The 27,223-nt window shown below is 38.2% G+C and overlaps 11 protein-coding genes across 11 annotated transcripts; 4 read left to right on the forward strand and 7 right to left on the reverse strand.

Annotated features, from left to right (window-relative positions):
- Window positions 1–54: 54 nt before the first annotated feature.
- On the reverse strand, window positions 55–1,138 carry BATDEDRAFT_87018 (uncharacterized protein; the record flags this gene model as incomplete). Its single annotated transcript, XM_006677617.1, has 2 exons — window positions 490–1,138; window positions 55–300 (listed from the first exon to the last, which is right to left on the reverse strand). The coding sequence occupies exons 1-2, from the start codon at window positions 868–870 to the stop codon at window positions 55–57; spliced, it is 627 nt and encodes a 208-aa protein (XP_006677680.1). The 5' UTR covers window positions 871–1,138.
- A 1,232-nt stretch (window positions 1,139–2,370) lies between these two features.
- Window positions 2,371–4,869, forward strand: BATDEDRAFT_87310 (uncharacterized protein; the record flags this gene model as incomplete). Its single annotated transcript, XM_006677514.1, has 1 exon — window positions 2,371–4,869. One exon carries the CDS (start codon window positions 2,371–2,373, stop codon window positions 4,867–4,869), a length of 2,499 nt encoding a protein of 832 aa, XP_006677577.1.
- Window positions 4,870–5,211: 342 nt separating this feature from the next.
- Window positions 5,212–8,336, reverse strand: BATDEDRAFT_87019 (dipeptidyl-peptidase III). The gene is made up of 6 exons (XM_006677618.1): window positions 8,195–8,336; window positions 7,836–8,053; window positions 7,176–7,755; window positions 6,438–6,687; window positions 6,157–6,344; window positions 5,212–6,078 (listed from the first exon to the last, which is right to left on the reverse strand). The coding sequence occupies exons 1-6, from the start codon at window positions 8,322–8,324 to the stop codon at window positions 5,330–5,332; spliced, it is 2,115 nt and encodes a 704-aa protein (XP_006677681.1). The 5' UTR covers window positions 8,325–8,336; the 3' UTR covers window positions 5,212–5,329.
- A 372-nt stretch (window positions 8,337–8,708) lies between these two features.
- On the reverse strand, window positions 8,709–9,594 carry BATDEDRAFT_23692 (uncharacterized protein; the record flags this gene model as incomplete). The annotated part of the gene is made up of 6 exons (XM_006677284.1): window positions 8,709–8,794; window positions 8,866–8,971; window positions 9,061–9,122; window positions 9,183–9,205; window positions 9,261–9,454; window positions 9,523–9,594. The coding sequence occupies 6 exons, from the start codon at window positions 9,592–9,594 to the stop codon at window positions 8,709–8,711; spliced, it is 543 nt and encodes a 180-aa protein (XP_006677347.1).
- A 314-nt stretch (window positions 9,595–9,908) lies between these two features.
- Window positions 9,909–11,348, forward strand: BATDEDRAFT_87311 (uncharacterized protein; the record flags this gene model as incomplete). Its single annotated transcript, XM_006677515.1, has 5 exons — window positions 9,909–10,199; window positions 10,358–10,580; window positions 10,641–10,743; window positions 10,850–10,932; window positions 11,020–11,348. The coding sequence occupies 5 exons, from the start codon at window positions 9,909–9,911 to the stop codon at window positions 11,346–11,348; spliced, it is 1,029 nt and encodes a 342-aa protein (XP_006677578.1).
- A 286-nt stretch (window positions 11,349–11,634) lies between these two features.
- Window positions 11,635–15,109, reverse strand: BATDEDRAFT_23694 (uncharacterized protein; the record flags this gene model as incomplete). Its single annotated transcript, XM_006677285.1, has 6 exons — window positions 11,635–12,029; window positions 12,119–13,352; window positions 13,442–13,523; window positions 13,601–13,927; window positions 13,993–14,124; window positions 14,955–15,109. 6 exons carry the CDS (start codon window positions 15,107–15,109, stop codon window positions 11,635–11,637), a joined length of 2,325 nt encoding a protein of 774 aa, XP_006677348.1.
- Window positions 15,110–15,556: 447 nt separating this feature from the next.
- Window positions 15,557–16,383, forward strand: BATDEDRAFT_23695 (DNA-directed RNA polymerase II core subunit RPB11; the record flags this gene model as incomplete). The annotated part of the gene is made up of 4 exons (XM_006677286.1): window positions 15,557–15,612; window positions 15,855–15,944; window positions 16,042–16,189; window positions 16,300–16,383. 4 exons carry the CDS (start codon window positions 15,557–15,559, stop codon window positions 16,381–16,383), a joined length of 378 nt encoding a protein of 125 aa, XP_006677349.1.
- Window positions 16,384–17,234: 851 nt separating this feature from the next.
- On the reverse strand, window positions 17,235–18,137 carry BATDEDRAFT_36764 (uncharacterized protein; the record flags this gene model as incomplete). Its single annotated transcript, XM_006677426.1, has 2 exons — window positions 18,053–18,137; window positions 17,235–17,971 (listed from the first exon to the last, which is right to left on the reverse strand). A coding segment is annotated over exon 2 (714 nt), but the record flags the coding sequence as incomplete, so codon positions are not given.
- Window positions 18,138–18,491: 354 nt separating this feature from the next.
- Window positions 18,492–19,111, reverse strand: BATDEDRAFT_87075 (uncharacterized protein; the record flags this gene model as incomplete). The annotated part of the gene is made up of 4 exons (XM_006677619.1): window positions 18,492–18,647; window positions 18,720–18,834; window positions 18,920–18,975; window positions 19,049–19,111. 4 exons carry the CDS (start codon window positions 19,109–19,111, stop codon window positions 18,492–18,494), a joined length of 390 nt encoding a protein of 129 aa, XP_006677682.1.
- Window positions 19,112–19,412: 301 nt separating this feature from the next.
- BATDEDRAFT_87074 (uncharacterized protein) lies at window positions 19,413–19,980 on the reverse strand (the record flags this gene model as incomplete). The annotated part of the gene is made up of 3 exons (XM_006677620.1): window positions 19,413–19,432; window positions 19,547–19,737; window positions 19,886–19,980. 3 exons carry the CDS (start codon window positions 19,978–19,980, stop codon window positions 19,413–19,415), a joined length of 306 nt encoding a protein of 101 aa, XP_006677683.1.
- A 2,995-nt stretch (window positions 19,981–22,975) lies between these two features.
- Window positions 22,976–27,214, forward strand: BATDEDRAFT_34685 (uncharacterized protein; the record flags this gene model as incomplete). Its single annotated transcript, XM_006677388.1, has 6 exons — window positions 22,976–23,156; window positions 23,246–23,422; window positions 23,512–23,985; window positions 24,110–24,631; window positions 24,940–25,256; window positions 25,349–27,214. The coding sequence occupies 6 exons, from the start codon at window positions 22,976–22,978 to the stop codon at window positions 27,104–27,106; spliced, it is 3,429 nt and encodes a 1,142-aa protein (XP_006677451.1). The 3' UTR covers window positions 27,107–27,214.
- Window positions 27,215–27,223: the final 9 nt, after the last annotated feature.

Here is a 27,223-nt window from a genome sequence, read left to right on the forward strand (position 1 = left end):
CCCGCCACATAATTCAAGCAGAAGCAACATTGATAACGAAGCAGAAAGCCAATTTCAAAAAGGCTGGTACATTCTCGTCATAGGATAATACATGGAAAAGTAATAGAATTTGAAAGGTCTTTTGTAATAGGCATTCTTGGTAGATTCATCAGCATGTGGCATACCTTTACTGCTACCCACAGATGCAAAGAAAGCTGACATGCTTTTGGCAAACGAGTCTATAGCGTGATATGCAAGGGTTGAAAACGAGTAGATAAAAGGAACAATAAGAACTGGAATCAAAAAGACTAGCGGTCCAATCTGAAGTGTCAGTGGAAAATTACAAGTCAAGCCATTGAAACGGGTTTGAACCAACAGTGCATAATAGATGCATTGAATTTATCAAATGTACATTTGCATTAGTCAACCTTTTCAGCCAGCAAGAATGGATATTCAAGCCCATCCAATATACATTCTGGCATGTACTAATCTTCATCAAATAAGCCTTACCAAATAAACTACAACGAAATGAAAAGTAAGGCGACTTTCAAGAGATGGCCAGGTGAATGACAAGCTCGTTATAAACCGAGACTGGATCCGAGCAGGTTTGGTGTCGGTTGATACGAATGAATTGGGCTCACCTACTATCGGGTAGACTGGTGTGTTGGATCCAATTTTCTCAAAAGTAGCTTGGACTGAATTGGATCGAGTCAATGCTGGTTGGTGCTGACGAGTCTCTGACTGGGCTAGATTAAACTCGTGCTGTTGATTTGAATGGTGGCTATTGTTGTGTGGGTAATGGATAGGCTGCTCTTTGCGATGGTTGGGCTCGTCTGTTGTCACTTCTAGCTGCTGGATGGGAGGTGGTTGGGATTTGATCAGCTTTTGCATTGACAGTTTGTTATGGAAGAGCAACAAGGAGGCTTAATGGCAGACAATTGAAATAAAAGGAGTCAAAGATAGTACTGGTGTCAATTCCTGTTCTTGTAGCTGGATAATCGATGCTTGTATTTTCAAACCAGACTAGATGGTAAACAGAGTAGGATCAAGGTGGAATGGCAAGTAAAACTAGCTAGGCGAGTTGGTCGGTCAGAATAGGTGTTTTTTAAATACAGCTAGCAGTATATGTCAAAAATGAATATGCTAGTGAGTTCAAAGCTGGATCGTTCAGGTTTAAGGTGCAAGGGGTCAGTTATCAATAGAATCGTCAAGCTGAGCCGGATAGAATATCACGAGTGCTTTTGATGTTGCAAAGTTAAAAATCAAATAGACAGTCTAGAACCTGTTTTGATTTTGGTGACGGAAAACAAAGCAAGTCAACAACATACACATTTACAGATGGCTGAGTAGTATATGTAGGGCATGGAATGATACCACTTTTCTAGGCAAGACTGTCAAGATATTCAACAGCTGGCGATATTCTACTAAAAATTCGTCCAAATGATTGTTTTTGATATTCAGCGCACTCCACTTCTAATGAGAATCTAATGGTCATGAATTATACAAAACTTTGTATAATTTCAATCAACTTGGCACCAACTGCCTCCACCACCCATATTTATCCATCATTCTTGGTATCATTTCATTTTCTTCAATTCCGCCTGGTTTCACCTGAAGCATTTGCACAGGACAGTACAATGTAGTCTACTTGGAACTTTGATAACTAAAATGATTTAACGAGACTTTCTCCAATCGGCCTTTGAAAAATCCAACATAAATCTTGTTTTGTCAAGGTTTTTTCCCCTTTTTTAAACATGAATAAACTATTCAATAAGCTTCTCAACCAACTCACAGAAGAAGAAAAGAGTCAACTCTCAAACGAGCAAAAGAAAGCAATCAAAGATATTGCTGCAAGTGGTTACTTGTGTGAAGCTTTTGAAAGAATTCAAAAGGTGTGAGTATTGGACAATAAAAAGGCTTGCAGAATGTTGATTGATGCAATCCTTACAAGCGTTTTATTGAATGAAATAAACGAGCAACTTTTGAGATTCTGCGAGTCAAGAATGATTGGAAAAAAACAGGATTCGGCTACATGGGTGGTGTGGACTATGTGCTTGGATCTCTTAAACCCAAATTTGTATATAATTTGAATTCTTCTAATGGTAACATTCTCGATTGAATTAACCAAATATAACAGTTTCAGCGTATTCAAGATCAATCGTACAATGCATGGCTATGCCAAATGAGGAGATGTTCAAAACTAGTTTTAAAATCATGTTTGCTGTGTATTGAAGAATTCAAGTCAGTTTTCATTAAAAAAGTGCAATAAATGCTTGACTTGTTGATTCTAAAAGACTCGCAAATACTCCATTCTAGTGCAATTGTAAATAGTTGACAAACACGAAACTTGCTTTTTGCTAAATACCCAAACTTGCTGCTGGATTTACTATCATGGATACTACTACTGGTCTTGCTAATGATCATGGCACTTTAGAACCAACTATTTTTTCAGTCACTCAACGACAAAATACTGAACTGCTGGGCCTTTCCACTCGACAGCTGGATGCTGCCGATTTATTACTGAGTGATTCTACTTCTGAAACCATCACTGCTGGAACTACCGCTGCTAGTGTATCCAACATCTCTGTCGCTGGAATATCTCAGAATACTAGAACTTTTTCAGTCAGTAACGATAATGAACAATCCTCCATGGACTTTACTAGAGGACTGCAAGAGGATATTCTACTCGATACCCATGCTAGACAATCCAGCCAGGACCCATTCGCTACTACTACAGAACCATCTGCTCATGAACCTAATGAAGCCAATCTTGGTGGTGGTTCAGTTCATTCCTTACTTGCTCGCAATGGATCTGAAAATTCAACCATGAATGCAGATTTACTTTCACCGCAGCTTGATTCTATTACCAGCAACTCCAATAATGCATTGCAATACTCTCAGAAACCACCACTTCCATTGGAAAAACCCAGTCGACTACAGCATATGAGTGCTCAGGCTTCATTCTCTGAATTCAACTCCAGCTCAATCGTGAATCAACAGCTTCCAAAGCTCAGCATCGAGCATGACAATCTAATAGATTTAAAAAATCATGACACACCCATGTCAATAGACCTGCCTGTTAAAAACTCAAATCATAAGGCTGAATCCGACACGACTACTACTCCAAATAGCTCAGTCCGTACTCCTTCAGTCAACACTACTCCAAAATCTGCATATGCAGAGTCTCTAGCTGCTGCATCTGCCTTGTTTAAAAACTCATTCCCCATTGGTAGATCATCTTCAAGCAGATCACCAAGCCCAACAAAAAGTATCACAAGTAAATCTCTACTCCAACCACCAAAACGTACAAGTCAAGTAAGCCCGGATTTACAGTTTGCTAGCAAGAGTCCTTCAGATTCACCACATTTACCTTTGCAGAATTTGAATGCATTTGACATGTCTGTACTGACCCCGCAACCTATCCATGATGGAGTTCATCTTGGATCTGCTGCTTCACGCGGTCCTTTGAATGCTCTTCCACCACCGCTCGAACCGCATCTATTCACTCTTCCAACACGCAAATGGACTGATCCAACTACATTTTCTGACATTCCTTACACTGATCTTCTTGGAGATGCCATGGCAAAATTGTTTATCAATACTCCTGAAATCCAACGACCTGCTCGCAAAATTATGACAGTTGATCAAGCTATTCTTCTCCCTAATCCTTACAAGGTTCTCATCGAGGCAAACAGCTGGCGCTCAGTTGCTCAACTTGCTCGCAGTGATATTATTGCAAGTCATCCTGCCAGTGTTGATCGTATCTCTCGCCTTTGGTTGCTCAGATGGTATGCTTTATCGCGTCTCAAACATATCGATCTCATTCAAAGCGAAATGGATCGTATGGGTGATTTAGAATCCACTGAACTGACCTTTGAAAGATTCCCTGATGTGTGGTTAAATCGCCAGGGTCCATTGGCAAGTTTTGAACTAAGATTGTTTTGTCATTTGGTGCCTGCCATGAAAGGAAACCACTATGAGAGTATACATCGCATGTATAAGCTTTTATATGGATATCGTAAGCATGCTCAAATGCACGCACAAAAACTACGTAATCAAGACACAAGCGATGCCACAAGTGTTTTTGAAAGCCTTAAACCTAATACTGACATGAGCCAACCGAATGTGGAAGAAATAGACTCTGTTCAACCTAAACCTCCTACTTTTGATCCCATTTCCGACTGGAAGCGTGTTCAACCAATCATTCTCATTCATATCGCTAATCTGCTTGTAGATATTCAGGATTATACCAATGCAAGCAGTATCATGCAAAGCTTACATCAGCTAAACCCTGACAACCTCGACATCTTTGCTGCCATGGGTCGTCTTCACCTTCAAGTTGGCAATCTTCCATCGGCTAAAAAGGTGTTTTTGCAGATTGAGAGCAAATTAGGAATACCTTTGGATACTCAATCTTTGCCATCTGGTGTGGAAGGGAATAAAAGGCTTGATCAAGGCAGCGGAGCTAAAATGGGTACATCCATTCTTAAAAGTACAATCTTGGGACCACAGGTTCCACTGGATATTCCTCGAGCCGATCTTATTCTTTCACATAGAGGCATGCTTTGCTTGGCTGAAGGTGAATACGATCAAGCCATTTCTTACTTTACCGAGTCTGTCACTCGTAGCCCATTACCTTTACCCATATTGATCAACAATCTCGCTCTTGCGCAGCTTTATTCGGGAAATGTGAATCAGGCAGCAAGTTTTCTTGAAAGTTTGAGTGCCGAGCGACCCAAAGTAGTTGCAAGTACACCTGGATTAGTGTTTAACCTATGTACGTTGTATGATTTGGTCGAGAGAAGTTTGGAAAAAAAGCGGCGGTTCTTGGCAGATGTGGTTGGAGTTTATGGAGGAGATGATTTTGCTTCAGAGAATATCAAAGTTTAGCGATTGTACATGGAGTGGAGGCTGCAAATCAGCTTTTTATTGAATACTATTTTTGAATAATAATTGAGCTCAAGTATATTATTGTGAATATTCATGCTTTGATATCATGGGCACGTTTGAATACAAAAGGGATAAGAATGGAAGGAAATATTTATACTTTACCAACCCGATTTCATCATGTGTTGAAAGTATTTTGATGGCACCAAGCGGGTTGTTGCAGCAAGTGATAGTGCAGATTGTTGCCGTGATATAGCAGAAACGAGTAACGAATGATCCTGCCATTCGAATCAGCAGACAATCCACCAATGTTTGCAAAACATGCTCAAAAATATGACTGAAATGTATGCGAGTGCTTTCCAAATACATGGCAACTTTTCATTTATTTATCCATGTTCATTCTTTTTGTCGTTGGCTGTAAGAAATCAGTATTCATTTTTCAATGCCATTCCTTTGATGATTTCTAAAGGTTAGGCATGGCTCGCTCCACGTAGGATTCAATCAATCCTTTAAGCGATACATCATATTCACGCATCTCAACAGTTCCATTCGCATTCAACATGATGTTGCACTGAAGCATGACTTTTCTGGGCTGTTTTTTGGCCAAAACAATCTCTCTCCACGGCATCCACGAATCTGGCACACTGGTAGAAGCATCGTAAAATGCCAGTCCAGCATCTGCATCTGCTGTTGCCTTGAACACATTCAGTTTCTGCAAAAACTGACCAACAGCATCAACACCGTGTGTCTTGATCTTGGATCGATCACAATCAATTGTTATATCGTTTGTTTCCTTTGAGTGATTGATGGTCACACATCCAGATGCGATAAATACTTGCAAAATAGCAAACCGTGCCTGCATATGAGCTTGTCCCCACTTTTTTGTTTTGGGATCAAAAAATTCCAGTGCAATCAGTCCCGCTCGAGCCATACTGAGGTAGCAAATATATATAATGTCTTCGCGGGCTTGAGTGCCTTGAACTCCAAAAATGTCCAAAACAGTGTCATTGACACAGAGGTACATGGCAACGGCTTCAGCACGACATTCTTCATATGAAGATGCAGCAGACTTGAAAACAGATCCCCAGGTTTCACCCAGCTTGTACCAGGTGGTAATTGGCTTATTTGTTACTGGAGAAATGGGTGGATTTGTAATATCAAAATTGAATTTTCCTGGTGCTTCTTCAAGAAGAAGTTTACCAGACCCATGTCCTATTTTCCAAAGGCGCAAGATTCAAAATGTAAGTGGATATTCACAAAAACTGCCATAACATAAACTCTCAATCCTACCAAGAAGCTCGTGAAGACCAACTTGGATTTCAAATGCTTCGCTTTGAAGTTTTTTAAACAAGGCAGCATCCTGTTCACGGACAAATGTCACTTTTTCATTAGCTGGGCCTTTGGCACCAACAATGTTGCCAAGAGATACATTTTTGAATCCAATAGTTTGGCGAACTTCGTCATAGTTGGGAATGTTGCTATTAGTCCATAGAAATAAACATTACACGTTAGCATTACAAACCATCATATACTTTGTCAGTGTGAGTACAATGATTGAACATGAACATTACATTCCAGCTGGTGGTCCACCAGTAGTGGCAAATGACAGAACTTCCAAGCTAGTGAAATCAGGCTTGTTGAACTTGTCCTTTTCGAAATCACGACCCCAGGGAAGAAGCGAGATAAATGCAGGTGCGTTGTCAACAAGCTTTCCAAATTTAAGTGTCATTTCCTTGTTTACCACGGCAACAAAACCCTCCCATTCAGCTCGAACACCAAAAGGATCTCGATACGTTTCAATAAAACCAATATTGCATTCGACTATTACAGTATCACAGTTGATATAGATTAGATGAGTGTTTGCATTGCAGCTGTGTTATGTAAAATAAAACACAAAATAAATCAAAATGCATAAACAGCCAGTTTTATAAAAATGACAAATCATATCACATGTACTGAGTAATGCCAAGTTTACTACTGATGTTTGTGTAGAACAACTGAACAAATGTTCACATTTGTTTCAATACATTCCACACAAAAACAGTCAAACCCAGTATATGGATCTGATTTGAAATTTAGAAATTGAACAATATATGGCAAGTCAAATGAGGATAATTTCAGTCCAAAACTATAGTCTGTGACCATCATACGATGGATGATGTTTAAAAAAGGATTGGAGATATCAATTTGTGGTAAAAGGGCATAAAACAATTTAAACATGGTCTACTTCAAACCAAAACAGTCATTGCGAGATAATGGTCCATTTCATGTGAATACGACTATAAATAGGACAAGCAAAAATAACTCACCGATAGGGCCAACATCACGAATCCAATGCTTTTGGCTCTCACAATGAGCATCCATAGATCCAGAACGAAACGAATCGACATACGCTTGAATCATTTTTTTTTGATTATCGTTGGCAGCATATTGAAGTGCACCAGCCATCGCATCAGCACATGCCTTCATTTCCTTTTGAAAGTCGCCATATACGATTTGAATGGTTTTACCATCAATAGTCACAGTTTCTTCAACTTTGCCTGCATCTTCGGATGAAGCAATACGCACTTGATACACGTTGTCAGTTTTGAAGATACGGGTGTTGATGGCATAAAGGGGGGATTTGGTTTCAAGATACTTTTGAACAAATTCAACATCGGCTTTGGAGATATTTTGAGAATAATATCCAGAAACGTGTCCTTCAGAAGGATAACCTAAAAGTAGCTGAGCATCAGGGGAAATATCGTAAATGACGTTTTTGAGAGAAACAAATTTTTCATGAATGCGAGGGTCAATCTTGCGAATGATTGCATCCATCTCTGATGCAGAGATACGTGGGATGAATTTAGTGTCACCAAACGATTTGTAGTTGGACAGATTGTTTAAAACCTAAAAGAATGGTCGAGTTTAGTATATCTTGAATGTTTGGTAGCATGCTGGCAATTTCCCAAAATGATTGTCTAGCTTACAGAACAGGCGTATTCCAAGAAATTGGTCCAGGAAGCTTCGCTGACATCAACCTTTGCTTGTAAAGCAATAATATCAACCATTCGTGGAGCATCACTATGGCGAGTTTCAGGAACGGTGAAGATGTCCAAAAACAATCCAACAAGAGCAGGACCATATGGTGACATAGATGCAGCAATGATACCCGCACCAGCCCAACTGGCTCGGCCGATGAAATGCGCTGATGGTAGTTGAAAGATCGCATAAAAGTGTTAGATTGTTACATCTACACAAGTTAAAACGATAACATACTAGTACATGGATAGGAATTACAGCCATATACTGCTAATGGACAACATTTTTTGGTAGATATTCGACTTACAGTATTTCTTTTCAACATCAGTCAGAGCATCAAAGTGTTTGCGAACCTCCATACGAGTGATAGGAAGTTCTGCATCCGACAAGAATCGAACAGGAACACTCGCAACGTGAGAAAGAGATTCAGCAGTCATGTATCTGTGGTTACAAGTTGATTCAATTTTATTGAGTTGTGGCAAGTCGGTTGCTACTATTTGTACTCCCGTAAAATGAAATCTGCTCGAATTTATTTCGCAACTATTTTTGGAATGGTTGAATACTCGTTACGCTTCCTCACTAGACAACACTTGTCATACAATCAAACTAGTTTTAAACTGAGATTCTCCTTGTTTGGTATTCATACATTGTTCAATACATTGACATTCATCGTTTCATGGTCGATTGCTTATTAGACATCCATATTAGTGTTCCATTTGACGTGAATATGGCTGTAGACTATTAGAATTGCCAAATCTGACAGCAGTAGCCCATATTAAACAATACGACTTATTCATTGCTTTTGTTAACCCTATCTTTATTCAATTGGCAGCAATCGCATTTTTGTCGCCTTGACTGCTTTCCTTTTGAACCATTGCAAGCTTCATCTGGATCATTTCAACAACAGCTGTATTTATTACAAATAGACACATATTCATTAGTTTATAGACAATATTTATAAACCACACCATTTCTTACATGAACGCTGGTTCTGGCGCTGGACAACAGTTTCTTGCAGTTTCTCCAAGTTCAGCTTTAAATACTCGACCTTCCGCTTGTAAAAATCCGTGGCATCCGTAACTGACTGTTTTTATACAACAGTTTCATCATTAGTTGGCAAATGCTTAATGGCTAGATATATTGTCTTGCAGGCAAATAGATAGATTTACCAACCTTTTCAATCATATATCCAGTACCAACATCGACAATCACTGTCTTGATATCTGCTAGTTGACCTGGTACATAAAGGTATATCATTCAAACCCAAAAAGTCAAGGACAAGCAATATATAATACTAGTCATAGTATTGATCTCAGCTCTATTGGGCAGTAGAAATGGTTGATTTAATTAGTATTAATCCGACCACTGCGAACCCAATTGATTGCAATGCAGACATAGATATGAACATGACAATAGCTAAAAAGGATATAGATGTCGTAAGAGGCACTAGAATATCTTTAGATTCATTAGCAGGGTTAGCCAATGGCTTGAGAGACTCGATGCTATCGTTGAATTTGGCCTGAGCCTGCTTTAGCTGAGCAAACGATTGAGTGAGGGTTTGAATCTCCTAATGACTCCAAACAGCAGTTAGAAGCAGACAATTAAAGAGTAATGCATCCAGTCTAGTGCCAGTACCTCCTCCAACTGTTGACGGACAGCCTGTAACTGGTGCACTGGCAGTTCTTCGAGTTTAATGGCTTGTGACATGAGTTGTGTTAGTGTTGGTTGAAATCCAGTTTGTTCGATCTGCGTCTTAACCAACCCAATGCTTTGTATATTCTCTTGCAACACCCTCTAAACAATATACTTGAATCATAATACTGAACTATTCATGATTACTGCTCAACACATTTACAATATCGAACCAGTACTGCAGATTCGCGTTGTCGTGGATTTGACTTCCATGAAGGCTAGCAAGCACCTCATTCAATCCAACCCACCCTCAAAGCTTTAACAGCACCATTCAATCGGGTTTTATAACTCAACCTCATTGATAATATAACTTAATATACTTTAAAACCATGTCATTGCCACAACAGCATCAATCTAAAACCATTCCTCCAGCTACTCATTTAATCACTCATGACAACCATGCTTATGACTCGATTCAGAATTCTTCTTCAACTCAAACCACATTACTTTCTGAGCAAGCGCATATAAATGACGTTTTTACTGAAAATATTCCAAAACGAGTGGGTTTGTCGGATATGGATGGCATTAGGTACATGATATTCGGATCGCTATTCATTCTTGGTGTTGATTCGTCTTTGTTTCCTCTAGACACTGTTAAGACCATCATCATGTCTGAACGGGTATGCTGCTGGATAAGCTTTCACTGATAAAAATTTAATGCGTTTGAATTTGAATTTGAATTTGCTTGAATCTAGCCATGATTCATCTTATCTGGTACTTGCATCACTAACCCTGTAAACATGATCAATACACCATCAATTTACTCAATCTCAAACAGTCGAGACAGCTACACAAACAGAATGTGTTTCGGATGATATATCGTATAGCAAAAGACGAAGGTATTCTCAGGTTTTGGCGTGGTTTATTTCCGTCTGTAATTGGTTCTTTTCCTGGTCAAGCCATGTACTATATGGCATATGAATCAACACAAGAAGTAGTAGATAAAGTTTTGGCAAACAACTCTAGTCATGGTGCAATTTTCACCAAAGGATTTTTATCAGGTATGAATTTCAAACCACAGACACTTGCTATTCATTATTCCTAACAGTAATGCATTGTAGGAGCATGTGCGGAAATTGCTGGTGGTATGTTTTATGTTCCTGCAGACATTGTTGCGCAAAGGCTACAGATTCAATCTACACGAGGATTCGTGCACAATTCAAGGTATTGTTCCAACACTCGAAAAAGTTGATCCAATGAATCAAATAGTGAAATGAAGCATACTGATTTTACAGCCATGTATCAAAATGATTAATTCAATTGAATGTAGGTTATATTCTGGACCACTCGACGTGGTTAAAAAAGTGCTGCGAAACGATGGGATACAAGGATTTTATCGAGGATATTTTGCATGTAAATACTTGATAGATTCACCACTATTTACATATCAAACTGACAATTTGCAACCACTTGATCTCAATTGCCAAATGATTAAATTAGATGTCGGAGCATACGCACCCGCTTCTGCTGTTCAATGGGGATCCTACGAACTATTTAAAGGAATCCTATTTCGCACGACCACATTCCTTGAAACTCGATTTAGAATAAATTCCAAACCCATACCAGCTAAAGAAAATATCGTAAACGGAATCAGCGGTGGCTTGGCTGCCATTTGTGCCATCACAGCTAACAATCCCCTCGAGATTCTTCGAATCAGAACTCAGTTGCTTGAATCTAGAAACAAAAAAGACGCCGAGAGTATTCGACGAGGTTATGTACAGCTTGCATCATCCATATTTCACGAAGAAGGGTGGAGAGGTAAACTTTGAGTTGGTTTTGAACATTTCAATGTATGGGATCAAAACGAAAACTAAAACCACTTTAACATAATTGTCGTCATGTTGACCATCTACAGCTTTTTATCGAGGGTTACGAGTCAGAATGATGGTAACCATTCCCAGTGCTATTGTTGCAATGAGCGGATATGAAACCATCAAAAACTGGAGCATGGACAATATATAATAAATACCCACCACATTTCATACCCGAGTCCGTTTTTTAACATTTCAAAATCACACCAAATTAGATTGAGACAACCAATATACTTGGTAATTGTCAGTTTATTGTACTGCCAAGTGTAGGCTGAGGAATAAACCGTTGCATATATTCAGAATATGCAGGCTTTGCAACCACTGGTGAAATTCGTGCACGGTTAGTAAGCCCATCTCTATCCAATACTCCTACGTGTATATATGACCCAACAGTTGGCATGATGGGTTGAAGACGTGACACTTTTGTAATGGGATGCAATGGAATTTCAATAGATCTAGTTGAATGAATTTTTGGGACTATGACATCAGGTATTTTTGCAGAGGATGGTGAAATATGTAGACTTGATCGTGCAGATATCAATGCAAACACAAGAGACTGAATTGAGTGGGCTGCACTTTCTAGCTCATTTGGTACACGCACCAAGATTGATTGGAGTCGTGGCAACACTGTCAAAACATCTAAATCGAGGCACGTCAAAAATTAGCGATCCAGCCATTTGCAACATTTCAAGTGAATAGCTCAAGGCATAATACAAAAAACCACTGACCATTTTCCAGAAACCAACCAAGCTCTACTACAATTGATTTTGGTGAATGAATCAAGCCTGTATCACTCATATGAGCTGTGCTTTTTGTTGATTGGCATAAATCAACATCACTTTGTATGTTCATTTCATTGTTTGTACCAATGAGCGTAGCTGTTTTGCAAAAAACATTTGCAGATTTTGGACGTAGTGATTGTTTTTGTGGTAGTACATGAGTTCCCAAAATATGTTTTACTAGTGATACAATTTCACTCAATATTTTTTCGTAGTAAATTTTTGGTCTTGGTATAAATCCGTGCTGATCGGTTGTATTTTGTGGTGTATCATTTAGAGCGTGTATATGAGTTGTTTTAGTTGGAGCTGATTTTAAATGTAAAATATCTGCAGAAACTATGGGCGGAAGTGTATTGAATGAACCAAATGATGACAGAACTGATGGGGTCGATAAAACAGATTCATGTAAGCGGACTTTAGATTTCGTGTTTGGATTCAACTTGTTTTCAATCGTCATTTCCAGATGATCAATATGCTTGTGTTGTGTGGACTTGCTGAGATGTTTGGATTCCTTAATAGCCAAATGTAGCTCACTACTGGATAGCATTTCAATAGCATCTGTCAAAAATATCCACATGCTCGGTCGTGATAAACATGTAGTAAGCCATGTTCGCGTATGCCGTTGAGCAAGATACACCACTTTTGCTTGAAGTTGATCAGTATACTTTGTCCGCTCCACATTTTTCAAGACCGTATTTTCGGACTCTAATGAAACTCTGTTAGAAAAGTTTCCAGCTTGGAAGCAGAGTCTTGCTGATAGTCGACACATGGTTTGAACACCTTTGCGCAGATTATCATCTGATATCAAGGTTGGAAGATTTCTATGAAGAGTAATCAGTTTAAAGTAATACTCAAATACAAACTCTGCAACAACAAGAAACTTTTGCAAGTTTGCTTCGCTCTTATTTTCACATGAAAGGTGCATCCATTTTTTAAATTCTTGGCATTCTTTGGTCGAATCTGACACAGGGTTAAGCTCGAGGAGTAATGCAAGTAAATAATCAACACCGAGAGCAAAGTTTAATGATATTTCAGTGTTGTCAAGCGCACCATAAATGAGTATTGTGTGGATTTCTTTGAGAGATTGCTTGATGTCGAATGATGTTGTATAGTATATATGTGCTGATGGAAGCTGTACGCAATGATCGTCTCCACTTGTTTGTGCTACAACCATATGAACTGCCTATACATGCCAAATTAAATATACCATAAATATCGATTGATTTGACATGCAAAAATAGGAGTGTTTAAAAATTAGTTTAACGACTATACCTTTGAGCGAAGCGTAAAATAGGTATCAAGTAGTTCGGAATGTACTACTTGAAGCAGTTTGGATTGATGTGCTCCTTTGACTCTACAGTAAAATCCAAGTAGATTTAATTTAATTTCTGGCTAGCATTCCATTCTGATGAAGCAACTCTCACAATCTACCTAGTAAAAATAAGATTGATCAAAAACTGTAATGTATGGCGTACTACTTTGCGTGTGCTTTCCATTACAAAAGCAAATCTTTCTCCATGCTCCTTGCCCAAGCTTTGTATTTTGCAACTCAACACTTTTTTTGCTGTAAAAATCAGATCAGGTAAAAACTCGGAGATTTCCAAAGCAAGTTGTGTAGGTGAAACAGAAGGTAGTATGCAGTCTCTGTTTGCTATGCAAAATAAACTACCTAGAAATAAATCTGCCTGATCTCTAGTATTGGTTGCATTTAAAAGGGATTTAGTATATGCGCTTTGTTGTAAACCATTTTCGGCCCAACTACAACGTGTATAATGATGCTAGGACAAAAAGTTGGTTCAAAGATTGGAGCATCTTATGCTTACTTTGCATTGAATAATTCCCACAGTTTAAATAAAACAACTATTTGGTTTCTTAAATGTTCAACAAACAAGTCAGCACGCATGAGTTGTCCAAAAGAGTTCCATATTGCATACGGGATATAGTATAAATTTAACCTGTATTTTGAATAAGAAATGCATAATTATTTTGGTTAAATGCAATGAATACTTCAACTAGAGTCAATAATATTTAGATTTACAAATAACAAACTTTTCAAAACTTGAGTGACTACAGGCGAGGTTGGTGTTGGAAATAATGATGGACAATATCTGACAAGAAATTTCAACAAGACTAGTGCCAACTACGTCTTCATTGGCTATACTTATAACTTCGCCCAATAGATTTACTATTCCCGATGTATGCCGAAGTATTGTCAAACTATTTTTCTGTCATTTTATCAGAGAACAAAAGTTTAAACTACTATGTAGCGTTTGAACTACTTTGTATCAAATGGATCGAGTTTACACACCTTTGAAATTAAATCTTCTATTGATGGTCGTGTACGAGCCAAGATATCATTCGATTCAAGTGCATGCTTTTCGATGTATACTAATGATTGGATTGCTTGTAATATCAATTCACATGCCTAGATATATGATATTTAAACGATCAGCATCTTGCTACAACCCAACAATGCGTGGATATCAAATGGTATTGACTTGCATTATTCCAGTCCCTATCAGCACGCTTATTCTTGGCAGTACAGTTGGACAAAAAGGCCGCAAGAATATCAATTACATCCAAATCAGTTTGAGCTAGACAATGCCGTCGTATTACAGACTTGGAGCACCTATGTTTAGAACAAGTGCAAAGTTAGGTCTGCCACCCCAACAAAGCAACCAGATTATAGTAGTTTATCACCACATCTGGTAGTAAATTTTCATATTGATGTATCTAGATTATAATATATAGTATATACAGGAGTACTGATAAGTAGGGTTTATACATTTTGTAAATACCATTCGCGATAATCGATGCATCTCCACCAGTAACACTATCCATTCTTGCATCATCAAGCGCCTCTACCAAGTCCAGAAACTCGTCTAGTAATGTCAAGGAAAGCTCATTGCTAGTTTGTGAAGAATGCAGCGGTGTGTTCATATGCTTTGATATAAATATATTGGCTGTAGATACACGATTTGGAAAATGTAGATTCGGCAGTCAATGCTGTCGTATTCACGTAAAGTAGAACATATCTTGCAGATTGCTTTGGAATAGATGTTTAAATATTCGTTACGCTTTCCTATTAGGAACCGACTTTTCCAATAAACACATCACCCATCATACAACCAGACTGTAGTTTTAAATTGATATTATCCTCATTTGGTATGCACACATTGTACAATACTAAAATGACACAATGTTGTTCGATACATTGACACTCATCATTTTATGGCTGTTTATTAGACACCCATAATAGTGTTCCATTTGACATGAATATGATCACCATCAAGAATTCAAAGTGTGAAATAAAACCAATGATCACGTGTAAGCAGATTGAAGTTGCTTGAATTTACAGCACTTTCCTTAGCATCCACATATCCAGCCATGTCCAACGCACCGCCAACATGGGAGCTGCTGCTAGTTCCCGAAGGCATGAAAAAGTAGTGTAGATTCATCATACTATTGTTTATTCATGTTGAAATCAAGTTATCTTGATACTGGCTAATCTATCCATTGAACGCCAGATTCTCCAATAAATATTAAACATCTTATTGCCATGACTTATTCCTACATGTCTATATGCTTGTAGAGTTTCATACATGACTGATTGATTTCTAACCTTGTTTATTATTTACCGCATGCTTGTCGGATTTCAACTTGGTTGGACACTCGATTTCAACAGAATATCCATGGAAATGGATACGAAAATTCCCAATGCAGCGACATTTACAGTGCTCAAAGAAGATCATACTTTAGGAAACATTTTAAGAATGTACGAGATTTCAGAATACTTGTAGCAATACTGCTTTCATTAAGCCAAACTTGGGTTAACAGTTCAATTGAATGGTTTAAATTTAATGCGGATCTAGGCAGCTTTTAAAGAATCCCAAGGTGATTTTTGCTGGATACAAGGTTCCACATCCACTTGAGCATCAGTTTATTCTTAAAATACAGACAACGCCGGATACAACTCCGGCAGACGTCCTTCAACAAGAAGTAGCAAACCTGATTCAAGAGGTCGGAACAATCAAATTAAAGTTTGAGGCAAGCTTAATACTTTGTTTATACAACTATATTGGTTGAGATGACATATGATGGCTGTATGCTTACCTTTTATGAGATATTAGAATGCGCTCACTGTTCGTAGCATGGATCCCGGTGATGCACCTGCTGCTATGCATATCTCTGCTCGTGAGCGCCGTGACTTTTAAATATACTTATTGTATTAACCTGGCAGTTGATTAATGGTTTTTATAAAAATGGGCATTATACATCGTAAAGCTATTTGCTATTTTGTGGATTTATTTTATACTGTAGCAAATTGATCAGATACTCCCAATAGGTGCAAATATTGGACAGTTGTGTGGACAGTGTAATGCTGCATCAAACGTTTGGCTTTCCGCTTGCTTTGATGATGAATGGATTTTATAGCACAGTTTATCTGTTTGCAAAGATAGACGAAGCAGTCGTTTGCACGCAACAATTGCTTCGGATTTTAATTTTTCGGGCGATTCAATTTTCTGTATTCGCATACTGGCAAGTAGACGAGCGCGATCTTTAAAATACAACAATATCCGCTGAGGTCTTGTTTCTGCTAGATTAGTTTGTGTAGCCGACTCGATTGGTTTTTCTTGCCGGTGGTATGAACTGGAATCTTGATGCGACATTGTATCCAAAATAGCACTGGGTTCTACACTGTGCCTGTGCAATTTGCCAAGTATTTCCATCAAGTCTGCAGTACCCAGCGATTTTACTGCAGTATTGACACTAGTGACAATAGGGATGTCACTCTCTGTATCCCATTTCATCTTGAACCCATTGGAATTAATTCGATGATCAGTAATGCATGATGTATCTGAATCCCTTGGCAAACCACGTATCCATTCAAGCAATGCATCATCACAAATAATATCCCGAGTAAGTAAAATAGGTGTTTCGAGATCCTGAGATTGAATCTGAAACGAGTCACACAGTACATGATAGAGCACTGTTTCCTCCAGTCTTGTAATATTTACAATCCATAGTTGACCGTTGTGGAAAACTGCAACACAAGGTGACTGTGACAAGTCAGTATTGGGAATTGAAACCAGTCCAACAGCAGATATAGTGTTGTGCTTTGCTGTTTTCAAAGAATCATCACTATTGGTGGACTGAGTATGCTTGAAGTTGCACAATCGCTGGTATCGATGCCTTAAAATAACCAAGCTTGGATTGTCAAGGTGTTTTTGTACGAGAATACTGTCAGTTCCTTGCATCTCGCGTGCTTTATCTTGCATCAGAGGCGTCGACTTTTTCAGGAATGCATCCAGCCGTGAGTTGAGGTAGTTGGTTGAATTACCCGATTCCGACTCTCTTTTTTGAGATGTTTTTTTCAATCGAGACTTTGGTACAGAATCAAAAGTGGTAGAAAACAGCGGCAACTCGCACGATGAAACAGGCCGTTTTAAAGATTTAATCTCATTTGGTTGTATATTCATGTTGCTGGGCTGCAATGGGGGTTTTTCTGTCGTTGCAAAAATCAATCGTTCCAACGCTGTGGGTTCAGCTCTTTTACAAGTGTTGGTGTCGAGACCATCTTCAGTTTTGCTGGGCGTGGATCGTACGCTAGTTTCTTTATTTTTGGCCGAATTTCCAATCTGATTAAAACTAGACTGATTGAGATCTATCGTATCGGACGGAACAGTTGATGGTAATGGCGGTTGATCAGTAGAATTTAGTGTTTTTCTGATTTCTGATTGCGAGGCAACTGATGGATCTGCAGATGGTGACGGATACATTTTTTCAAGAATGAAATCAATTCTATCAATATATTTGAATTCTAGTTAATACTGAAATTCCTGAATGCATGGTAATACTGCTACATATAGATATGATACACACCCTTTCAGTACTTGCTCTGGATATTGGAGTCGGACAGTAGTTTTATCCGGCTCGATATTGACTAGCAATCCCAGTAGGACGTACAATGAATAGTCACTTAAAGTTAGAGTGTTGCGTTTTAAAGTACATTCATGTGCTGGCAAAACTCGAGTGAATATAAGATTTCCAAATTTTAGCATATCTTACCATCAGTCAATTCAACAGGCAGTTGAATGTGCACCCACATATATGGATACTTTGATATATCCATGTCTATTGAGCATTTTTTACGAATTCTGCTACAAATCTCTTTTATAGTGGAATCACTACCTAAAGTGGTTCGCCTATAGTTTATGTAAATAAAGCAATGGTCTGCTTGAGATCTCCAAACTATAGGTGTTTCAACTGATCATCAAATTATTGTTAGTTATCAAGTAGTAGTTGGTACAATATTAAAATATTATTTACCCATATCCTGTCTAGGAAGAATAGCTTCAATATTGATTGTTTTCTGTGTAATGGGCCCATCCACTGTGTCGGCTGGTATTGCTTCTTCATGACAACATCTTGCTAGGCATTTTGTAATTGAATTTCCAAAAAGAGTACGGATCGCATCCTTGAAATAGCATATTGCAAATTAAGTTGAATTGTTTATGCAAAATTTCCAATAATCATTGCCTAGATTTACCATGGTAGTTGCTAAAGATGACTTTGTAATATTTTTAAACGAATCGTCAGCACCAAACCCAGTACTTTCTTCAAATTTCAGTGATATTCGAATGTGGGGAAGTAATAATGCGAATCTGAAAAATGAGCGGTAATCAAATCAGGTTTTTGGTTATATTGCATTCTATAAGCAATCTTGATAAGCAATAGTAGTCCACTTACCCAATAACAAGATCACGCATTTTTTTGCATATATGTGCTGCTGTTTTGAGAAAAAGCTATATAATTATGTCGGCACATTATATTTAATTCCAAGCAAAAGTTGAGCCAAAAACGTAAAGTGGTACCAACCTGCTTGCGAACGGGAATGTGATGAAAGAGCTTTTCCACATCAACCTGTGTTCCGACTTGCATAGCTTTTGTGGATTCACTTGAGTGAATCGCCATTCCAGTAAAGTAAATTAGTGGCAAGCTTACTAGATTTAAATATTCGAATTGCTTGAAATACTACATACTTGATTACTTTTCCGCTTCGATTAAATTCATAGCAGCGACCAGCTTCGTCAGCAGAGGTTTTTGTGCTAATAACAGTTTTTAAAGACAAGGCAGAAATGCTATGTAGTGCTGTAGTTTAAAAGACGGAGATTGCATATTGGAATACAAATATAACCAAGACCAATTAATAATACCAATCCAAAATAATTCCTGAATTACATTATACAGATATACCTTCGCCTATCAAAACCCAGAGTGATTTGGATAGTAGTAGAATTGAATTCGTGTATTCAGATAGTTAGACTTTATCGGACATATCGTTTAGTAAAGTATGTTATTCAAGAAATGAAATACCTCGAAACCCAAAAGTCTGGACAGTGAGGACATCATCAAAACAAGTAATCTTGTTAGTGGTGTGCCTTTGCAAGGCCAGTAGGATATCAGACACAGGGATGCCACATCCATTGTCCTTGACACTAATAAGAGTCATGCCTGCATCCTTGACTCTGATTTGAACACTGGAACTACCAGCATCAACTGCGTTTCTGTTATGGTCAATGATCAAAAGGCATTTAATTACAATTGAATTAGCCCAGTGATCCATCGTTCACTAAACAGTATCTACAACAGGCTGGCGACACTGATCGGACGTGGATATTTGCACTGGTTGACTCTTGGAATGCATAAACTCACTCTATCAATTCCTTCAAAACAGATTCAGGCGAGATAACTACTTGTGCACTGGATAGTCGTTTAGCAGTCTCGCTGGACAATACTTGTAATGTCATGCTGAATTGATTGTAGGGTCAATGTTTTGATTCTAAAGTTGGAAGAAATAGAAAGTACATGTCCGATTGCCTTGTGGTTACCAAATGCATTTTACAGCCGTATTCACGTAAAACGCAACTTTGTATTTGTACTTTTTGCTTTGAAACAGAATAGCTAGACATCATTGCGCTTCTACTAGAAATTGATTTGAATAAACATACATTATATACAGACTATAGTTTTGAATTGGAATCATTTTTGGTATAACTATACACTGCAATCACCAGATTCATCCATTGCAATTCAGATATTGAATTCGACTGTTGTCAATCAAACTCTGTAAAGCCTCATTTTTACTGTATGCTAAAAACTGACAGATACGCTTGCGCTCTAGTTCAAAATAACAAAGATTGTAGTTTTAAATGAACGATGTTTTTACGCCAACTGTCAGGAAATCAGAAAATGCAGCATTGACTAATAAATTGACAATAATCATTTGATAAGATTAGCAGTTTATTGTAAACACTTGTTTAGTGATCCGTTTTTGATGAATAAGCGGTGAGAGTTGAAGCAACTTTTAAAGTATCCGATCGACACGAGTTTCAAGAACGAATTGAAGAGCTATTTAGGATTTTGTTTTAGCCAAATGCATTTGTGCTTGGGCAAATTCATTTTATGGACATTTGGCTATTTTTTTTTGTTCCGTGTATTTGATTTGACAAGCTGTCAAGAGTCTAGTCAACTAGTGATTGTAATTGACAACTTGTGCACTGCTTGATTAAGGGGTAATGTGTCTGTCGTTCTATAGTATTTGTATGACTTTTCTTTATCTACCCCACCATGACTACTCTTTCAGCACCCAGTCCTTCTATAAACCCCTGCATACTGTTAATCCATTGGTAGTCGAGGCCGACTTTAATATGTCTGCAGTCTGTTGGACCAAAAACAAATAGCAAGCTCTTGTCGTACAATCTGCTTGCATGATTGCTAAACAGTACTTGTATTGATACCTTGGTAAACTCGAGTGTTTGGGATGATAGTTGCCCTCGGTAAAAAACCAAAGTGGTTCATGAAAGGAATGTGCTGTGGCAAATGCATGGCATTCTACTCTAGCTTGACAGACCAAGTTTGTTGTCGATTGAAATGGAATATACATAATACTGATGTCATGGTTTTCCAAGTAGCAAATAAATAGGGGAGCAAGACGAAGCTCAGCTGTGTTTGGATTGGTACAACCAAAATAGTCGAATGGTCAGCCATCTTAGTGGAGCTGAGGGATCATGAGAGCCGAATGGCTTGGCGAACCTTTATAGTAGTGCACAGTATTGGGTGCTTTAAGGGGCTCAGTTGGGTTGATCATTGACTGGAAAGGGACGAGTGGATGGATACTATATTTACCTGTGCAGCCATGCTCGATTCTTCACCAGCCTTGTTCCAACAAACGGAAATTGGTGTTATAATCTGATTGTGCGTATATTTCATTGAATGTAATGCAACAAAACGGTTGTTGGGCTGTAGCTGGTAATTGATGGCAGTATGGGTTGAATTCACACATCAGCAAATACACTGGTAGAAAAACAAACAATATATTGCCAACAGTATCATCATACTGCTGTCTATAAATTACTGCGTTTATTCTCGGCTCATGCTCTGCAATGCTTTTTAGAAGCGAGCCGATTTTGCTGGCTCTAAACCATTCGACTCGCCCATCTGTCTTGATCCAATCTCCACACATGCATTCGTTGACCCCTTTTTACTGAGCTGTTATGGCTAAAATTAAATCACGTGTTGATTTTATTTTTTGCTCAGCAAAACTGTTCACTCCAGTGTATTCGCGTAAGCTGGAACACTTTTGTATTCATCCTGCAGTAACTTTATTGTGCTTTGAAATGGACAATCATTGAATGTTTGTTTTCCTATTGACTTGAATTGACTTTCGATTCTTGTTTCAAACAACGCCCCATCATATGATGTTGTCAATCAAACTCTACTTTGTTGTGTTCTAAAATCTCATACGTTTGCGATCTAATTTAAAACAACAACAATTGCAACTGTTGTTTTGATACCAATCATACACTATTGTAATGCTCACTTTAGATATTCAAAATATGTCAAGAATGTGGGATTTGCTGAAACTGTGATGTGAGCATTTGTTTAGTTGTTCTATACAAAAACGAGCAGAGAACACATGCAGATCAGTAAATGTGGCGTAGATTATCATTTTATGAAACTGGCAGCTTACTATGTATTTTGGCACTCTAATGTTCTGTTTTACACAAACACGACTGTATACACTAATCCTGACCCTTGATATTGTTTGCAATTTTTTAATCTGATATCAATAATAACTAAACTAACTAAATTATCTTTCTAATAAATTGGTTCCTGTTGCCCAATATTGAACACAACGCTGCTGTCCCGACTCATCATACTTTACAGATCTGCACTTTCGCTCCAACTCATTAGCAAGTGGCTTACAAGTATATGAATATTGGGCCATTTGAGCACTTATCTGTTTAGTCTGCTTTACTGTAAAACTTCAGCACCACCCTCTGCCTGGTTTAGCCTCTGCTCGCATTACGATTAATTTCACATTAATATCAAATTTTATCCAAAGCGTTAATTTTGATACTACTCGACGCATATCGTTTTAAGTACATATTCAAGGTATATTTTTGACCATGGGTTGTATTAGATTTTTGTAGATCTGATTGATGATACTTTGTTGAAAGTTGCAACATACTTGAAACTGTCGTGATTCTAAAATTCAATATTCCCTGATTACGCATCATCCACATTTACTGTACAGTATCTTTATACTTTTTCAGCTTTGGAAAATATCTGTTAATCTGTTATCCTTCTCATGCACGCTTTGCAATCTCTATTTCAACCATTTTTCATTGAATAATTGTCCCGAGACCAATATAGTCGACTACAGCCTCTTGTATTGCCTTATACTAATCAATACCAATTTACCCTTTAAAATCTCTAGATCCAACAAACTTGATACACTTGATGGAAATTTCAAAATTACCTTTTGAGATTTCAAAAGAATTGTCCAAACAGCTATCTCTAACTGCCATGTCACAAGGTCTAAACAGTCATTATTCCAGTGATTCGCCAAACACACCGATGATGCAAGCTTCTGCAGCAACGCAATCAGTATCCTCGAAATCCAAAACAGTTCGCTCTAATCGTGAGTTGTCAACTCCAGTGTTTATTCTGATCAAAACCCCTACTAGTTGTGAAACTCGAACTAATTTTAATTTATTCAATTTTTTATAGCACAAAAAGGCAGGCACTTTTACAAACCAGAGCTTATTGCATGGTTGGAAAATCAATTTGCTGAAAATCCCAACACTACCATGACTGATATTAGCGCCATTAAAATTCCGGATGGACTTAGCGCAGTACAAATTGCTCGTTGGATGACTCGAAAGAGATCTACGTTGAAAAAGCAGAGTATGCCATTATGCTGTTTTTATTAATATTTGGATCGACTAATTTAATGATATACTAATATTTTGGCAATGATTTGCTTTTAAATTTAGCTTCTGCCACTTCTAACGGATCTTCTGTTTTAAATCTTCATACATCATCACTTGACTTGCCAAACCGTGCAACTGTTGATTCGGACATCAACCACGATAAGCATGTTGATGGCAGTGGGAATATTGGAAAATCTGCTGTCGAAGCAACAAAAGTCATTGATGATGATACTGAAAGTCTGACTGAAGAGAGTTATGAAGAGCATAAAGATAATGATGAAAAAAACGAGCTTTTAAAATCTGACGAAATTGAAGAAGCGCATATTGCAAATGATTCCATTGATAAAGCTATAAATGATATTAAAGGTCCACCAGATCATATTGGCATTCCAGCTATTGATTTATCTTTTGGAGTTAAAGTAGATTCTAAGCCTATTTCTCGTCACATAGCACCCAATACGATACAAAGTTCTCCAAATCAAATTGATGCCAAAAGTGAAGCAGGCTTAAATTCGAACCGGATGATGGATCAGGATGGTAAGCTAGTCTGCTGTCATATACTGCGTTTGCATCTTGCACGTGTCGCTTTGATGGTGGTTTTAATCTAAAAATTAACTTTTATAATACCTGCTTATCCAACAACTATGATTTTGTACAATAGAATATAGGCTCGAGAATTTGGAATTGGAAGATTCGGAAGATATGTATATCATGTCTGATGTATCTATGGAACGACAGGACTCGATCACATCTGCAGACTTTGGTATACATACTATCAATCAAAATACTTCAGAAAACTTGGACATCCAAACTCCGTCGTCGCTAACAAGTGTGATTGGTGAAGGAATTCACAAATTAATTGATCCAGCACAACTAAGTCGGTTTTCGCGATACATGAGCATACAACAAACACCACAAGAAAAGTTGAATGTCATTCAGGTTCTTCAAAATACTGTTCATGAACCCACGCTTACTAAATTCATGAGTGGCAAGGGAATTCAAATCATCAATGTGTGGCTGACCGAGTCCATCAAGGACTCTAATATCAATGAGCAGTTGGTGCTTTCAATTTTGAAATTCATTCAACGGCTCCCATTTGATATTGATTGTCTAAAGCATTCTCTTTTGGGGAAATCTGTTCGAAAAATTGTCAAGTTTGGCACAGAATTAAAACTATCTCAAGGTAATTCAATCATTTTATTATTTCATTACTTGGTATATTCTAGTACTTGTTGATTTTAACTGATATTTAATACATTTCCAACAACTTGCACGCTTTATTAGAGATTATTCTGATTGCAAATGAGCTCATGGCACGCTGGACAAAATTAATTATTGCGGATCGCAAGCCAGGCAAGTACACTGTCTTGATATGAATTTGAGTTTGTACTATATGAAAATTTATGTAATTGTTGTCATTGATAATGTGTTTTAATAATCATTTTCATGTATTCGATTTTTAATTGATTTGGTGTTCAATTACATCAATAGTGACACCAAAACAGCCGCAGTCTTCTCGTATAGTAGTTTCGATTGCTCCTCCCAACGCCAAATATATTGTTAAACAAACTCCTAACGAAACTAGATCATACCAAGTTTTAAAACCCACTACTCTTATTTCAAATGATTCAGCACCCAGACTACCTAAAATCCGTCTAAAATCATCATCATTGTACCATGAATCTTCTACAACGCAGTCGCCAGCAAACCCTATTTCAACACATGCTACAGTAGTAAAAACTACACATAAACCCAAAGCAACTGCTAGTGCTACTCTCACAAAAACAGTCACAGCAAAACCTGTTGGAGTAACTGAAAAGAAAAATTTGCTAGTCATTCCACCTTTATCTGGAGAGACTACCAAGCCAGCGTCCAACAGCTACTTTAAAAAATTGGTGAGCCAGTGCTAACAAAACCCAAATCACGATCTATTTCTTCACCTCAAATAGCAATCCCCAATTTGGAGATCAAGCCTATTTGTGCAAACGGAGATTTAAAGCGTCATATAGATGATTGCAATACCGCATCTTTTGATGTAGCTTCAGATGGACTCAAAGAGCTTGGTATAAAGGATGGCGTAATTGAGTCTGGCCAGGACTATCATGTAGACAAGGCGTGCAAACTGAGTACATCTGAAATTGGTTCTACTGGTTTTAATTTGAGCACTGAAATGGATACTTCCACTTTGTTGCAACCTGAAGCGCTGCGTACAGATTCTTTAAATATGACTTTACCAGATGTTCTTCCATCATACAAGCGAGAAGTAGTTCAGTCATCAGGCGATCAACCTGTGTCACCAGAAATGCGGCGTTTAGACAAGAACAATATTATTAGTATTCTTGCAAAACCAATTTATGGTGAGATTGCTGCAGCTGCGGCGTTAAACAGTGCAGTTAGCACTCGCTTTGGCAAACCCAAAAAGAGTGTCAGATTTAGGCCAGATGATCAACTATGCAAAATCAAATACATTGAAAAGGCTGTATACGAAAAGTCTGGTTCTGGTGACCGCACTAAAGCACGAGATTTTGACAAATTCGAAGGCCAGCAAGCATTCCAGCAGCTTCGAGATGAACAGCAGCCGGTTATAGATTGGCAGGCACCGCGTGAATTACTGCTTAGAAACCAAGTGCAACGTGGATCCAACAGTACAGAGGCTAAAGTACAAGAAGAGCGTGAACGCACGGCATTATCCAAAGTATACTACTTGGATTCAGATATTCCTCCTAGTCCTGCCGAGCCCAATGTAGTCTACTCTACAACATTGGAAACGGACTATGATGCTTTTGCCACGTCTATTCCGCTTACTAAATTAGGAGCGAATGCCATTGTAGCTCCAATTGCTTCCGTCGCGCCTACTTGGGCTATACCGACCGCAATTACACCTGTCATCAACCCTACAATTACCACACCAAACTACTTGGATGCTGTATTGGCAAGAGTATCACAGACTGCAGTTAAAGATACATGGTCTCCACCCATATCATCGTTGGACACGACAGGACTTTCAATATCAACACTCAATAGTTTGAGTGAGCTTGCTAGCACCTTGCTTACTCCATCTGGAGGTCTTGCGGCTGCTTTACTTAGTACGTTGGCGACTGCTTCTGCAGTGTCAGTACCACAAGCTACGACAGAATATACATATTTGACAAAAAACAATCCAAATGAGGACACGTCAAAACTGAAAACAGGATTGAATGGTGCACCAGTCTCATATCCCTACACTGGACAAGCCAACCAGTCAGCAAATGGCACATCAAATTTTGCGAGTACGACTGCTAGCAATTTATTTGGACACAACAATTATACCCCTACCGCTCCTGTATCCAACTACTACGATCACAATGAATCGTATGATCTTAAACGTCGACATGATTTCAACTCACATGCGCCACCATATCACACATCCCGTGGTAACGAATATGATTATAACTCTGATCGGTTCAATGGTGGTGCCGATTCGTACACTTTTGGAAACGGTGAAAATACTTATCGTCGTGATACTCCATACCATGGTGGCCAGGATCTCGGCGAATATGGACATGCAAAAAAGCCAAGATACAATTCTGGCGGAAAGTATGATGTCCGACCTATTTGCGAGTTTTATAAACGTGGACAGTGCAAATATGGCAATCATTGTCGGAAACGCCATGAATAAGTGGCTACTCAATTACTTTGCAATTCTTGATTTTATCTGTTATTCATTTTTCATTTATATCTACATTATCATCAAATATCAGAAATAAATAGCAAATCTTGATATAAGACAATTGAT

Source organism: Batrachochytrium dendrobatidis, assembly GCF_000203795.2.
Source record: "Batrachochytrium dendrobatidis JAM81 unplaced genomic scaffold BATDEscaffold_3, whole genome shotgun sequence".
NCBI classification, from domain to species: Eukaryota; Fungi; Chytridiomycota; class Chytridiomycetes; order Rhizophydiales; genus Batrachochytrium; species Batrachochytrium dendrobatidis.

What these genes read in the sequence shown, in the direction of transcription:
- BATDEDRAFT_87019 (XM_006677618.1), bottom strand. Translation starts at nt 8,324, where the DNA reads ATGACTGCTGAATCTCTTTCTCACGTTGCGAGTGTTCCTGTTCGATTC. An exon ending in GGTGGACCACCAGCTGGAAT is followed by an intron (nt 6,345 to 6,437) that starts GTAATGTTCATG and finishes ATGGACTAATAG; the next exon opens with CAACATTCCCAACTATGACG. An exon ending in TGGTCTTCACGAGCTTCTTG is followed by an intron (nt 6,079 to 6,156) that starts GTAGGATTGAGA and finishes TTTGGAAAATAG; the next exon opens with GACATGGGTCTGGTAAACTT.